Source organism: Symphalangus syndactylus, chromosome 16 (assembly GCF_028878055.3).
Source record: "Symphalangus syndactylus isolate Jambi chromosome 16, NHGRI_mSymSyn1-v2.1_pri, whole genome shotgun sequence".
Lineage (NCBI taxonomy): Eukaryota > Metazoa > Chordata > Mammalia > Primates > Hylobatidae > Symphalangus > Symphalangus syndactylus.
The window spans coordinates 88,704,936-88,719,395 of NC_072438.2; the positions used below are offsets into that span (position 1 = coordinate 88,704,936).

The window sequence follows — 14,460 nt, forward strand, 5'->3', positions numbered from 1 at the left end:
ACTGATGATAATGGCCAAGTTTAGAAGATGTTTTAAGATAAAATGAGTTAATACATAAAATTACCTAGACAAGTATTAGCTCACAGGTCCCCTCCTTAGACCTACCCTCTATGGACAGACTTTTCCCTTTAAGCTGCATACTTTGACCAAGCAGAGTTTTTACCTCTGTTAAAACAAACACTGTTTTCTTGAGGGCCTGGTTCTAAAACCTTCTAAGGTGATTATGAGGGTTACACAGAACTCTGATGATATTCTAGTGAGGGAGGCAGGACAATGACACTGTGCATTCCCTGACAGCAGCAAGAAGCCCAGTGACCTTGAGTCCCGGCTGGCTTCCTCTTCAGGCTATCACGAGAGGTACCACGGGGCAAAGATACCCTTTGTAGGCAAAGTTACACAAACTGTCTACAAAAGCAGACGGCTGGAATGTCATTTCTACTTTTCTCAGTTTCTGAAAAGTGTTTTTGCCACTTAAGAATTTTTCCCCCTCTGGTAAGAATGGGAACACTTGTTCAAGAGTTAATCAGGGCCCAGCACAGTTGCTCACACCTGTAATCTCAGCACTTTGGGAGGCGGAGGGATCACCTAAGGTCAGGAGTTCAAGACCAGCCTGGCCAACATGGCGAAAATCCGTCTCTACTAAAAATACAAAAATCAGCCGGGCGCTGTGGCGTGTGCCAGTAATCCCGGCTTTCTTTTCAGAAACTGAGAAAAGCAGAAATGACATTCCAGCTGTCTGCTGAAAGCAGGAGAATCACTTGAATACGGGAGGTGAAGGTGGCAGTGAGCCAAGATGGTGCCACTGCACTCCAGCCTGGGTGACAGAGCGAGACTCTGTCTCAATTAAAAAAAAAAAATCCTGGGCACAGTGGCTCACGCCTGTAATCCCAGCACTTTGGGAGGCGGATGAGGGCGGATCAACTGAGGTCAGGAGTTCGAGACGAGCCTGGCCAACATGGTGAAAACCCATCTGTACTAAAAAAAAAAAAAAAATTAGCCGGGCCTGGTGGCAGGTGCCTGTAATCTCAGCTACTTGGGAGGCTGAAGCAGGAGAATTGCTTTAACCTGGAGGCAGAGTTTGCAGTGAGCCAAGACTTGGCCATTGCACTCCAGCCTGGGCAACAAGAGCAAAACTCAGTTGAAAAAAAAAAAAAAAAAGAGTTAATCAGGTTTTAGTAGGCCTGCCAAGGAGATGAAATCCTCCCCGCCTCATGGAGATCTGGGGCTGGTCTTCCTAGAATTCATAGTCTATCTAGTGCAGGGGCTCCCAACCCAGGTCCATGGTCTGTTAAGGAACCAGACCTCATCGCAGGTGGTGAGAGGCAGATAAGCCAAAGAAGCTTCATCTGTACTTACAGGTGCTCCCCATCACTCACATTACTGCCTGAGCTCCACCTCCTGTCAGATCAGCCAGGGCATTAGAGTCTTACAGGAACACCAATGCTATTGTGAACCGCCCATGGGAGAGATCTAGGTTGCACACTCCTAAGAGAATCTAATGCCTGATGATTAGTCACTGTCTCCCATCACCCCCAGATGGGACCATCTAGTTGCAGGAAAACAAGATCAGGACTCCCACTGATTCTACATTATGGTGAGTTGTATAATTATTTCATTATATATTACAATACAATAATAATAGAAATAAAGTGCACAATAAATGTAATGTGATTGAATCATCCGGAAACCACCCCCTGCCCCATCTGTGGAAAAACTGTCTTTCACGAAACCAATCCCTGGTGCCAAAAAGTTTGGGAAGCGCTGACCTAGTGGATCTGCTCTGACCAATACAGTAGCCACCAGTCACACTGGCCATTGAGCACTTGAAATGTGGCTAGTCCAAATTGAGATGTGCTGTATGTGTAAAATACACATCAGATTTCGAGCACTAGTATGATAAAATAATGTAAACTGTCTCATGAATCATTTTTATATTGGTAGCATATTGAAATAATATTTTGGCTGAAACATAGTAATGACTTTATTCATTAATGAATGAAGAAACTGAAACATACTATTAAAATTAATTTCACCTGCTTCTTTTACTTTTTAAAACATGGCTCCTAAAAACATAAACTTTCACATGTGTCAGGCATTATATTTCTATTGGACAGTGCTGGCCCAGATGAGAAAGATTTTGCAGATACGAAATATTTCTATTCAAATTTCTTTGGAAAGTGTTTTAAGGCAAATTTCCTTGGAATTCATACATGCCAATGAAGTATTATTCTGATGGGTGTACAGTATTTAGAAAGTTATCTTTATTACCTATAGATTAAAACTCAAAGTTAAACGTTTCTATGGACGTCTTAGCTGGAGAAATAGCTGTGAAGGTACCAGACACGGAAGCAATGAGAAGAATCGAAAACTTACAGTCTAAGACTAATAATTAAGACTGTGCGAATTAATGTTGAAATCTTCTAAATTTCATTTTGAATTATTTTTTCCTTCTAAAGCTAGAAACACTCAAAATTCCGCATTCAAACAAATGCTACACAATCAGGGCAGAGCTAAGAGAAATCTGACGGAAAATAGTAAAGAAACGGCATCTGGGGCCCCGTGGCAGGCCGGAAGCTCTGGGCTTCCCCGGAACCGGAGCCGGCTCCGAGCGTTCAAGTAGCTCGGAAGCCGGAACCCGGGAAGCGCCGCGCCGCGCCGCGCCGCGCGAGGGGCGGTGGCCAGGCCCAGGCGGAGCATTGCGCGTTGCCATGGCAACGGCAGGAGCAGCAAACAGCCGGCGAGCCGGGCGGCCTGAGCGGACTCCCGAGAGCAGACGCGGGCAGGGCGCGGCGGCTGCGGCGGGGTCCTCCCTGCACCGGGGGAGCGCTGAGTCCCAGCGGAGCACCGCAGCACAGCGCCATGGACAAGCTGGTACTGTGCGCGCTCGGGCCACGCGGCTCCCACGCCCAGCCAGGGCCGCCGAGGCGCATGCGCGGCCGAGCGGCCCGGGGCTCCCTGGCTAGCGGGGTTGGCCGCAGAGGCCGGGGGGGTGGCTCGGCTTGTGGTCCGGCGTTTTCAGAGTTTGGGGGCCAAAAGCACTTTCTTGACCTTTTAGGGCTGGGATTGCTGTTTCTAGAATTTTGCACGTTTTTTTCCCCAGGTGGTAGTTGTCAGTCACGCCCACCAGGGCACCCCAAAATGCAAAACGCACTAAGTTCAGGGACTTCCTCCTCTTCCTCTTGCTGCTAAAAAGGCCATTGGTTGTCTGCGACGTGGACCCAGTCCACCCATAGGCCCATAGCGAGCATCAGAGATATCCAGGTGTGGCGAAGGTCGCTTTTGTGTCTGTCGCTTGTTGGCTGTTACCAGCTCTCATTAGCCTTTGGGTTTGGACAAAAGCGAATGTTTAGTTCCCTTGGAGAGAGAGAGGGGTACGGTGTGCAGAGAAAGCCCCGCTGGGTGGATTCTTTCTGTCTCTTAAATTTGCCTCGGTGCGCATCCGAGCAGGTGCAGCTGGAAACGCACGCTGTACATTTAAATCAGCTTTCATTTCATTAGTCTGGCTCTTTTTTTTTTTCAAGTGAATATTGTGGAATGAAGAATAATCCAAGTACAGTACTTGTTTTTGCATTTATCTTCAAGGACGTTTGCATTCATATATATTTTCATCAGGTACACTATAGTCGTATAACTATAGGGATCTATTATGCTAATCGATAAAATATGCACTTTGTCATGATTTTAAAGATATAAATTTATACTTGTTGAATTAAGAGCAATGTATCTAGATTATGCAAATAATACTTCAGCATTTTCCTCCTCTCTGTAAATATTTACCTTGCTCAAAATTGGCTTTTATTTTTGTGTGTATCCTTTTATGGTAGACACATATTAATATTCTTATTTTCATATAATTTATGTCATAAATACTTGGAATTTTCACTATATTTTGTGTTTATTGAAGACATACTCGTTAGCACTTTTTAGTATTTCAAGTGACTGTTCTCATTTTCTGTCAAAGAAAATGGTGACCCTGAAATGACAGATGACATTGTTACTTCTAATACCAGTAAACCCATGACTTTTTTCTATGTCTTAATTTTAAATCCATATATAATACAATCTTACATAAATTCACCAAGTTTTCCCCTTTAAGGATATAAATCATGGCTATTAGCTTTCATCTGGGTTCTTATATTTTATTAATTATGCTTGCTTTCAGGTTTCAGCGCTATGCTCTTTGCCTCTAATTTTCTCTCAGTCTGTTGAAGTTGAACTTAAAGAATTTGAAAATTATCAAATATCTCTTATTTAACTTCCATAGTAAACTAGGAAATTAAATTGATATACTTCTTTTCATCTATTAAATTTGCAAAGACCTCTCCCCTCCCTCCAAGTGTTACTGGAAAATGTTTAATAACATGGGAAAATGTTTACAATTAATGAGTGAAAAAAGTAAATTATTGAAGCAATAGGTTCCAATTTTATGAAAATAAAAACGGTATATAAATATCTATAGAAAGCAGAATCAAAGAACATATACCAAAATATTGATACTGATTATCTCTGGCTAGTGGCATCAAAGAGGATTTTAATTCTCTTTTAACATTTCTATAATGAATATACAGATTTTATACATACATAATTTATAGTTAGAAAAAATTGTAAAGAATAGTGACCTCAAAAATGTTAGCACAACATTCTTCTCCTAAGACACACTTAGCATCCTTTGGTAAATATTTTCAGTTTTCTGTTCACTCGGGTCACATCTTTGTAAACACTGTTTTACGACTCTTGCTCTCCCCAGCTAAGTAAGCAATCCCCATTTTACTTAAGCTGGAAGTATGGTGGAAGGTGGTAAATGAGCATGTGCAGATCAAAGTGAAGACCAGCAATCATGAAACAAACCTATGGCCCAGTCCTCTGTTTCCTGTACTGCATGATTTTCTTAACCCTCATCATTGGCAGGTTAGTGCCCCTCGTCCAGGATTGATTTGGAAAGGATTTTGGTAGCCCTAATAATTTATTATGCATTCTGCAAATATGGATTTTCGTGGTTATATTATTTAGGAAAGATAGAAGCAAATAGACACTCAAGCAAATAGAAGGTGTAGAAATTGTTGCATCCCTGAAATGTCACTTTCACAGAATGTTCAATTCTCCCAGGAAGGCAGGGTCCCTTGTGTTTGTTTTCCCCAGGTGCCTGGTAATGGTGTGGCCAAGGCTGGTCTCAGTACTGGGAAAAGGATACAGTGAGTATGGCTATTTCGAGGAATTGATTCCTACTGCATAAGAAATGCTAGAAGGAAGTTTACCTGTTACATTTTCTCCTTTAGTCACGCTAAGCTCTTTCCTGGCACTCACCAGAACGGCTGTTTATTTATACCTCTGTTCTGTTTGCATTTGGCTTTACAATCTTATGGCCTTCCTTTTAACAAACACACAAAAAAAGAGTTGAGCAACTGCTCACTCATTACTTTGTTTATGAATAGAAACCAACGGCTTCAACTCAAGAGTAAGTTACCTACCAGGGATATTTGTATTTCCCAGAATGTTGAGTTACAGTCCTGCCAGGAAACCAGCTTCGAGACAGGACATGGATCAGTTTGTCCTGTCCTTGCAGGGACAGGCCTGGCCCATGGCCAGGCCCGATGCGTGGGATGAAGGGCTTAGAACTGGTGGAATGGATGCTTTCTTTTTCTATTTACCTCTCTCTAGAGAAAATGCTTAGAAAGTGAGGCTGGAGTTGAGAAAATGGTATTACAGATACCTGAGCAGTTCAGTTCAATTCCATAAATACTTATTAAGTACCTACTATGTTTAAAGTACTGTGGAAAGGCTCTGGGGAATATGACCTTTCCTTTTTCTTTTCTTCCTCCATTTTTCCTTCCCTCTCCGCCTTTGCCCTCCTTCTTTTGTTTTTGTTTTTCTTTTTTTTTTGAGACAAGAGTCTCACTCTGTCGCCCAGGCTGTAGTGCAGTGGTGCATTCTGCAACCTCCGCCTCCAAGAGTTCAAGCAATTCTCCATTCTCCTGCGATTCTCATACCACAGCTTCCTGAGTAGCTGGGATCACAGGCACCTGCCACCAATCCCTGCTAATTTTTTGTATTTTTAGTAGAGATGGGGTTTCACCATGTTGCCCAGGCTGGTCTCGAACTCCTGGGCTCAAGTGACCCACCCGCCTCGGCCTCCCAAAGTGCTAGAATTACCAGGCATGAGCCAGCGCACCTGGCCACCCTCCCTCTTTCTTCCTTCATTCATCTCTTCTTCCCTCTCTCCCTCCATCCCCTCCTCCTTCCCTCCCTCCCTCCTTCATTTCTTCCTCTTTCCCTCCTTCCCTCCCTCATTTCTTCCTCTTTCCCTCTCCCTCCCTCATCCTCTTTTTCCTTCTTTCCTTCTAAAATACATACTGCATGCTTTTTTTTCTTTTCTTTTTTCTTTCTTTCTTTTTCTTTTTGTTTTTTCTAAGATGGATTTTCGCTCTATCGCCCAGGCTGGAATGCAATGGCGCGATCTCAGCTCACTACACCTCTGCCTCCCGGGTTCAAGTGATTCTCCTGTCTCAGCTTCCTGAGTAGTTGGGATTATAGGCATGTGCCATTACACCTGGCTAATTTTTGTATTTTTAGTAGAGACCAGTTTTTGCCCTGTTGGCCAGGGTGGTCTCGAACTCCTGACATCAAGTGATCCGCTCACCTCAGCCTCCCAAAGTGCTGGAATTACAGGCATGAGCCACTGCACCTGGCCTACATACTGCATGCTTTCTGACAGACCTTTTTTTCAAATTCCCCTTTAGGACGCTGGAGCTCTCCTAACATTCATTACACAATTAATGATGCTTCCCCTCTTTTTTGTGAGGACCAAATGAGATGAACAAATTGTGACTACTGTCCACTATTTTTGGGTAACTTACAGCAAGATCAGTGGCCTGCCTTCCAGGAGATGGAGTCAGTGTATTGAGAAAGGAGAGTGCACATGTGATAATTGTCAGATTCTTGTGAGGAATCTGTCCAAAGCTTGTGCTGTTGTAATGTCTATTCAATAGAGAAAGCCTGCCATTGTACCTATCCCAGATGGGGTAATAGAATTATGGGGTAATAGAATTATGATCAGACTCCCATAGGTCGTCATTTCTGCTCTGAGGAGGTAACACCAAGAGTCAGAATATGAGAATATCTTTCTTTTTTGAAGCAGCTTCCAGATTGGGCCAGCAGGGCTTGGCTGTGGGGATGTGGCCTCAGCTCCGCATCCACCCCAGGGAGTGGGTGTGACTTTTCTGGACTGCTTGGACACTGGAAAAATAAATAAAGTCATACTCTTGGAAGGCTGAAAGCTCTGTGGATCATTTCTGAACACTGTTTAGCCTGTTGGCTACACAATGAAAGAGCTTGTGATGCAGTGGTGTCCTGAGATGTCCATCTGATTGTTCCTTACAAAGAACCAGGCAAGGCCTAGCTCAGAGAATGGTGTCATTGCTGACTCTAGCAATGTTCCCCAAAGGAAGATCAACTAAGTATCAGCAACTGTGTTGGGGCTGAGGATATGTCAGGGAAGAAACAGACAAGAGTCCTCGCCTGGGTGGAGCTGACAGCCTTGTGGGACTATGCAGAGGGCGTGGAGGGCCTGGTTCACATCCAGAAAGAGACCAGGAGAGGCCGGAGGAGGAACAGAGCCGTCCAGCCAGAAGAAATGACCTCTGAGAAGACCCAAGGCCATTGGAGGCTAGGAGTGGAGCTCATGGTGGAGGCAGCAGCAGGAGGCAGGAGGAGATGCTGCTGCAGCCAGGGCCGAGGACCAGATAGGGCCTGGGTGATCATCAATAAGAAAGAATAAAAAAGACCAAGCCCTCCTGTCAGCCCACAGCACTTAGAATTTAGTAAAAGGACATCAGCATTGTAACTGACAAGGCAGGTTTTGGTAAGTACCACAGCATAAGTGCTTACTATGTGTTATGGGCTAAATTATGCCCTCTCCAAGTTTGTACATTGAATTCCTAAATCCCCAGTACCTTGGAATGTATTTGGAGATAGGGCCATTAAAGGGGTAGTTAAGGTCAAATGAGGTCATATGTGTGGGCTCCAATCCAATATGATCGGTGTCCTTGTAAGAAGAGATTAGAACCCTGAGACACAGAGACCGAGGGGTGACCATGTGAGGATCCAGTGAGAAGGTAGCCATCTGCAAGCCAAGGAGAGAGGCGTCAGAAGAAACCAAACCTTAATCTTGGACTTGTGGCTTCCAGAACTGTGAGAAGGCAAATTTCTGGTATTTAAGCACTAAGTCTATGGGATTTTGTTATGGCATCCTGAGCTGACTACCATACTATGCTAAGCAGTTTGCCCAGATCATCTCAGTTAATACCGATATATTATAGCCTCGTGCTGGTATATAAACTGGAATTTACAGGTGGGAAAATTGGGGCTCAAAGAGGTTAAAGCTCAAGGTTGGCTCAAGGGCATGCGGCAAGTATATGTCAGAGATGAACTGAAACTCAAGTCATTCAGAGCAAAGGTCTGGACTCTTGCCCACTTTGTCTTTTTGAATAGCGGGTGATGGGAACACAACGCCAGGGTTGGGTGTGGGGAGGGAAAGAAGCAAGACAAAAGGTGTGGGTCTGCAAGGGGGATAGGTTTGGAACAGGGGGCTGCAGGAATCAGGACTTGAGGAATGGAATAAGCTCCCCTGGGAGTGATCCCCAAGAGGCTGAGTCCCTTGTCCCTACTGGTTTGCTTTCCGGCTGCCTCCTTCATTCTGCCAGCCCTGTCCAGCTCTCAGGTGTGGGACGCCTCCTCCTACCCTGTCTGTTTTTCCGTTTCCCCTCCAGACTCAATCTCAGCCTTTTCCATGCTAGAAAATTATCTGTGTGCTTTTGTTCATGGAGTTTTGTCCTTTAAGACACAAAGCTGATTCTGGATGTGAATTTGAAATTCAAACTCCAGAATATAAGGAAGAAAAATAAAACACCATATTTTTGGTCTTTCAAAAAATCTTTTACCAAAACTTATCGATTGTACAATGATGACTTAAAAGGAACACATTCAGGTGCTGCATTTTGAAGATTTTTCTCATCAGCCGATGCAAGTTAGGATGGCCAAAGTCTGTTAACCCCTCAAGGAGCTGAAGTGGTGTGAATTTCTGAACATAGGCATAACAGCGGTTAAGTGTGTTGTTTGCTCAGCATTCTGTGTCCAACAAACCTTTATTTTTGTATTCCTGTGGTGTTGAGGATAATGAGATGAAAGGTGGACAAGTCCCTGCCCTCAGGGAGGTTAAAACTGAGCTGGAAGAAACAGAGGGGCCATTTCAATGATTATGTTAAGTTCTAGGTTGGAAGCATTCACTGGACTGTTTTTGTCGTAGAAAGCTGGAGAACAGACTCCTGCCTGGGAGTGTCAAAGAGGGCTTTCTGGAAGGCGATGCTTGAGTTGAGGCTAGATGATGAAATGGAAGGTAACAATGTGGCAAAGGGGAGGAGGCTGGCAAAGGACTAGAGGGCTTGCCACTGGTGGGGGACTGAGTGGTTTGGTGCAGCTGGGGCGGCGGAGAGTCATAGAAGGATGTTGAGGCTGAGGCTGCAGAGGGACTTTCAAGTCCCGCCATGAAGAGGCTCATGTACTGAGTTTTGGGACTTATCCTTGAAATCTGAGCTGCCTTGCTGAGTACCAAGGTGGCCCTGGAAGCATGTGTGGGATGGTTTGGGACAGGATGGGACGAGAGAGGGAGAGACAAGTTAGGAGGTGATTGCAGAAATCTAAGGAAGAAAATAATAAAGGAGATTGAGAGGCTATTTAGATCAACCCATCATTTCACAGTTTAAACCAAAGCTCAGAGAGGTTAAGTCAGTTTCCTAAAGTCACACAGCTAATGAGCAGCAGAACCAATACCAGAAAAGAAAGATGGAGAAGTAGTCATCATTTCTGAAGACCTGCTCTGTGCTATGCATGCTACATACATGTGCAGTTTCCTTTCACCTCACAGAGTAAGTGTGGTGGTTTCATTTCAATGATGAAAATGCAGAGGCTAAAAGAAGTTAAGTGGCTTGCCCAAAGTCAAACAGCTTGTAAGTGCAGTGATGAAACCCAGACCTTTGCACCCCAGTGTGCTGCTGCCACTGGGTATTGATAACTTTTGCAATGCAAGATGCATTATTAATAGGAAAAAGGGAATAGAAAAGGACTCCTTGTTCTTTAACTCCTGGGCCTTTCTGACTCCACATTGCTTGGATTTCAAAACAATTGTGTTGTTTGGTACTCATGCCTTTTACCTTCTTTCCCCTCTCCGGTTTAGGCAGCAAAAGCCTTTAATTAGCTAGCCCGCAGCTCATCAGAGAAAGGTGGCTGTAACTGATCTCTCCCTTTGCTCTCCACGTGGCCTGACATTTCACAGGGTTCTCCTCTCTTTTTTCTCTTTCAGATGAGGAACAGCTGGGCCAGGGGGACTCTTGACCTAGATTTGGTGGCCCTGTTTCACAATAAAAGATAGTTAAACAGACATGAAGCAGCAATATTCGAAGCATTTCTTTTCAAGTGAAAGAGGAAGTTCCAGAAAGTTGGAGCTTGTTCTTGATATCACTGCTGCACAGCAGATTACTCCCAAAGTTAGTGGCTTGAAATAGCAACGATCATTGTATTCTGTCTTCCGATTTCCATAGGTCAGGAAACTGGGGAAGGGATGAGTTGGATGGTTCTGGCATGGGGGTCTCTCCTGTGGGGCTTGGGAGGCTGGAATAGCTGGGGCTGATCCAGCACCTCTCTCTCTCCTTGTGTAATCTCAGACAGCTCCATGTGGTGTCTTCACATGGGTCACTTTGGGCCTGCTTCCAGCAGGGCAGCCTCAGGGCAGTGGGCTGCTTTCATGGTGGCTGAAAGCTTCAAAGAGAGAGTATTCCAGAGAGCAAGGCTTGGCCGCATCACTTTTATGACCCAGCCTTCGAAATCACTTCCACTGTAATCTATTTGTAAAAGCAGTGACAGTCTCTCCTCCACTCCGCATTGAGAAGTGGAGACCCCACTTCTCAATGGGAAGAATGTCACGCTCACACTGAAGGACAAGCATGGGGGATGGGATGTTTTTGTGGCCATCCTTGGAACTACTGGCTGCCTCAGAAGTCATGAATGGAGTATGAGAGAGAGGTGAGAGGGAGGAAGGACTAATTTGTCTTCTTTCTGACCAGGGCTAATGGTAATCTCTTAAGTGGCTTTTAATTTGCCATTAGATCTTACCTACCAGAGAAGTCAAAGTATTGCTCACATTATAAGTGAATCTCTATTATTCAAATCAATACAGGATGAAAAATGCACATGCATTTTCTTCACAATCAAAAAACAAGAAATGAAATTCTCCCAGGCCCAAATTTTTTTGGTAAGGGAATATTTATTATCAAGTGGAAACATTTTTAAGAATTTTATATGTAACTCTGATGTTTTCTTCTTCAGATTTATAATTAATAGCAAGAATACAATTTATAGAAATAGATCAGTTAGATTAATTTACTGCTATTAAGACAAAATGAAAAAGGACAATGAGAATGATGTATTTCTATTATCAGGTGACTATCAGAAATGCTATAAAAATGCTAGTCATTAAAAACAAAACCTTTTTGCTTCAAAGCATCCAGATGCTGTATCAACTGGAACTTTTAAGTTGTACATTCTTTTGTTTATCAAAAAAGACGTCTATTGCTCAGTTTTCAATTACTATCACAGTTGTGTTTTGTTCTTTAAAATGATTTTGTTCTTATAATCGCAGCTTACAGTTGTTCTTTGATTTCTGCGAAAGTGGCTTTCTGAACAAATATATATATATATTAATAAACAAGTACATTTGAAAGATTATATCAAGAAGTAGATCCTAAAATTAATTAAAGTAAGGAAAATCTTTTTAAAAAAGTAAACTCAAAGTCTTCTATTAGACATTGCAAATTTCTAGCATTAGTGGGAACTTTTGATCTGCTAAACAAAAATACTGGTAGTTTTTTTTAAGCTACCGTGTGTGTATGTATCTGTGTATTTTGAAAATATAGATCTATATTTATAATGGTAATATCTTGATGATTAAACATTGTTTACAGAATACTATTTAAACACATATTGTTTTGCCAGACAAACCAAATAAATAAACTTCATTTTTTTTCTCGTTGAAGTTACTAAATTTAGTCAAGTTGATCTGGTTTTAGAATTATGTAAACTCAGCCTCAGAATTTTTCCAATTTTTTGATACTGTCAACTTTAGAATTACATTTATGTGTTTAATTTTTAACCTCAGAAAAAAACATAAAAACATCAGATAGCCAGAAAAACTCCCCAAACATAATGATGTCTTCAGATGTGTACCCGTGAAAAGATCCACATATGAACTTCACTAGAAATGTGCATCTGAATTGTTTTTTCTAACTGATTTTTTCAGTATTGTACGAATAGCCAAAGACATTAAAATTCATGGCCTGGTGCGGTGGCTCATGCCTGTAATCCCAGCACTTTGGGAGGCCGATGCGGGCGGATCATGAGGTCAGGAGATTGAGACCATCCTGGCTAACATGGTGAAACCCCTCTCTACGAAAAATACAAAAATTAGCTGGGTATGGTGGTGTGCGCCTGTAGTCCCAGCTACTTGGGAGGCTGAGGCAGGAGAATCACTTGAACCTGGGAGGCGGAGGTTGCAGTGAGCTGAGACTGAGCCACTGCACTCCAGCCTGGGTAACAGAGTGAGACCCCGTTTCAAGAAAAAAAAAAAAAAAAAAAGAAGTAATCAATGGCCATGGGGAAAAAAGAAAAGAAATTCTCAAGCAATATGAATGTGTGTGCAATTCAAAACATGTATTTATCCCAGCCCTGCCCACTAGCTCGCTCACTAGAAACAATCATTTCAAGAGTTTTTTGGATTATTTTTTGTTATCCTCTGAGAAATATGCTAGGCATTTTCATTTATAAAATGCAACTGTTACTTTCCTCATAAGATAATGTTTAGAATAAAATGAGTCAGTAAATGTAAAATACAAGGTGAGATAAGGTACTTAATAAAAGTTACTCACTTTCCCAACTCAGAATAGGTAGCCTAGAGTTGGGTTTACACTGGAGCTATTGAAGGTTGGCTTTCAGGTCCCTTCACTTACATGGGAAGGGCTAAGCAATGTGTTCGGTGGGCATGTGTTTTTGTAAAATCTGCGAAAGTAAAGTTCTGTTGTTTGAATGTCTGTGTCCCTCCCAAATTCATGTTGAAACTTAATCCTTAGTGCAATAGTATTAAGAGGTGGGGCCTTTAAGAAGTTATTAGGTCATGAGGGCTGTGCTCTCATAAATGGGAGTAATGTCCTTATAAAGGGCTTAGGGAAGTCTATTAGTCCCATCAGCACTTCCACTATGTGAGGTGCAGCAACAAGGTGCCATGGATGGAACAGAGAGTGAGCCCTCGCCAGACACTGAACCTGCCAGCGTCTTGATCTTGGACTTTCCAGCCTCTAGAATTGTCAGAAATAGGCCAGGCATGGTGGCTCACGCCTGTAATCCCAGCACTTTGGGAGGCTGAGGCGAGTGGATCACCTGAGGTCAGGAGTTCAAGACCAGCCTGGCCAACATGATGAAACCCCATCTATACTAAAAATACAAAAATTAGCTGGGTGTGGTGGCACATGCCTGTAGTCCCAGCTACATGGGAGGCTGAGGGCAGGAGAATTGCTTGAACCTGTGGAGGTTGCAGTGAGCCGAGATTGCGCCCCTGTGCTCCAGCCTGGGCAACAGAGCGAGACTCCGTCTCAAAAAAAAAAAAAAATAGAATTGTGAGAAATATATTTTTATTATTTATAAATTATCCAATCTATGATATTTTGTTATAGCAGCCCAAATGAACTAAGACAGAAATTGGTACCAGAAGTGGGGTGCTGCTGTAACAAATACCTGAAAATGTGGAAGCAGCTTTAGAACAGGGAAATGGGCAGAGGCTGGAGGAGTTTGGAGGAGCAGGCTAGAAAAAGTCTGCATTGCCATGAATGGAAATAAAGGGTAATTCTGGTGAGGGCGTAGAAGAGGAGAGCTGTAGAGAAAGCCTGTATCTTTTTAGAGATTGCTTAAGTGGTTGTGATCAGAATGTTGGTAGAGGGGATATTGCTCAGGGGTAGAGATTTGACTGCAGAATGTTGGTAGAAATATGAACAGTAAAGGTCATTTGATGAGGTCTCAGATGGAAATGAGGAATATGTTATTGGAAACTGGAGGAAAGGCCATCCTTATTATAAAGTGGCAAAGAACTTGGCTGAATTGTTTTTGTGTCATAGTGTTTTGTGGAAGGCAGAATATTTAGTGGAAGAAACCTCTAAGCCAAATGTTGAGGATGTGGTGTGGCTTCTCTTGACTCTTATAATAAAATATGAAAATAGAGAAATAATTAAAAATTGAATTTATAATCAAAAGGGAAACAGAACCTAAAAAGTTGGAAAATTCTTAGCCTGTAAAAAATGAGAAAACATGTTCAGGAGAGAGCACCATGGATGTGGCTCCACTGGGGCCACGCCTCCAAAAGAGAAA

The 14,460-nt window shown here is 42.9% G+C and overlaps 1 protein-coding gene and 1 long non-coding RNA gene across 2 annotated transcripts in view; both read left to right on the forward strand.

The window, feature by feature from the left end:
• Positions 1-280: 280 nt before the first annotated feature.
• On the forward strand, positions 281-2,567 carry LOC129464869 (uncharacterized). The gene is made up of 3 exons (XR_008651786.2): positions 281-357; positions 1,537-1,594; positions 2,457-2,567. It is a non-coding gene; the product is annotated as an uncharacterized lncRNA (long non-coding RNA).
• A 111-nt stretch (positions 2,568-2,678) lies between these two features.
• DNAH5 (dynein axonemal heavy chain 5) overlaps positions 2,679-14,460 on the forward strand; it is a 319,657-nt gene continuing 307,875 nt past the window's right edge. Inside the window, exons 1-2 of the mRNA XM_055246049.2 lie at positions 2,679-2,871; positions 11,228-11,302. Of these exons, the coding sequence (XP_055102024.1) occupies positions 2,860-2,871; positions 11,228-11,302 (87 nt within the window). The 5' untranslated portion in view covers positions 2,679-2,859. The remainder of the gene's footprint in view (positions 2,872-11,227; positions 11,303-14,460) is intronic.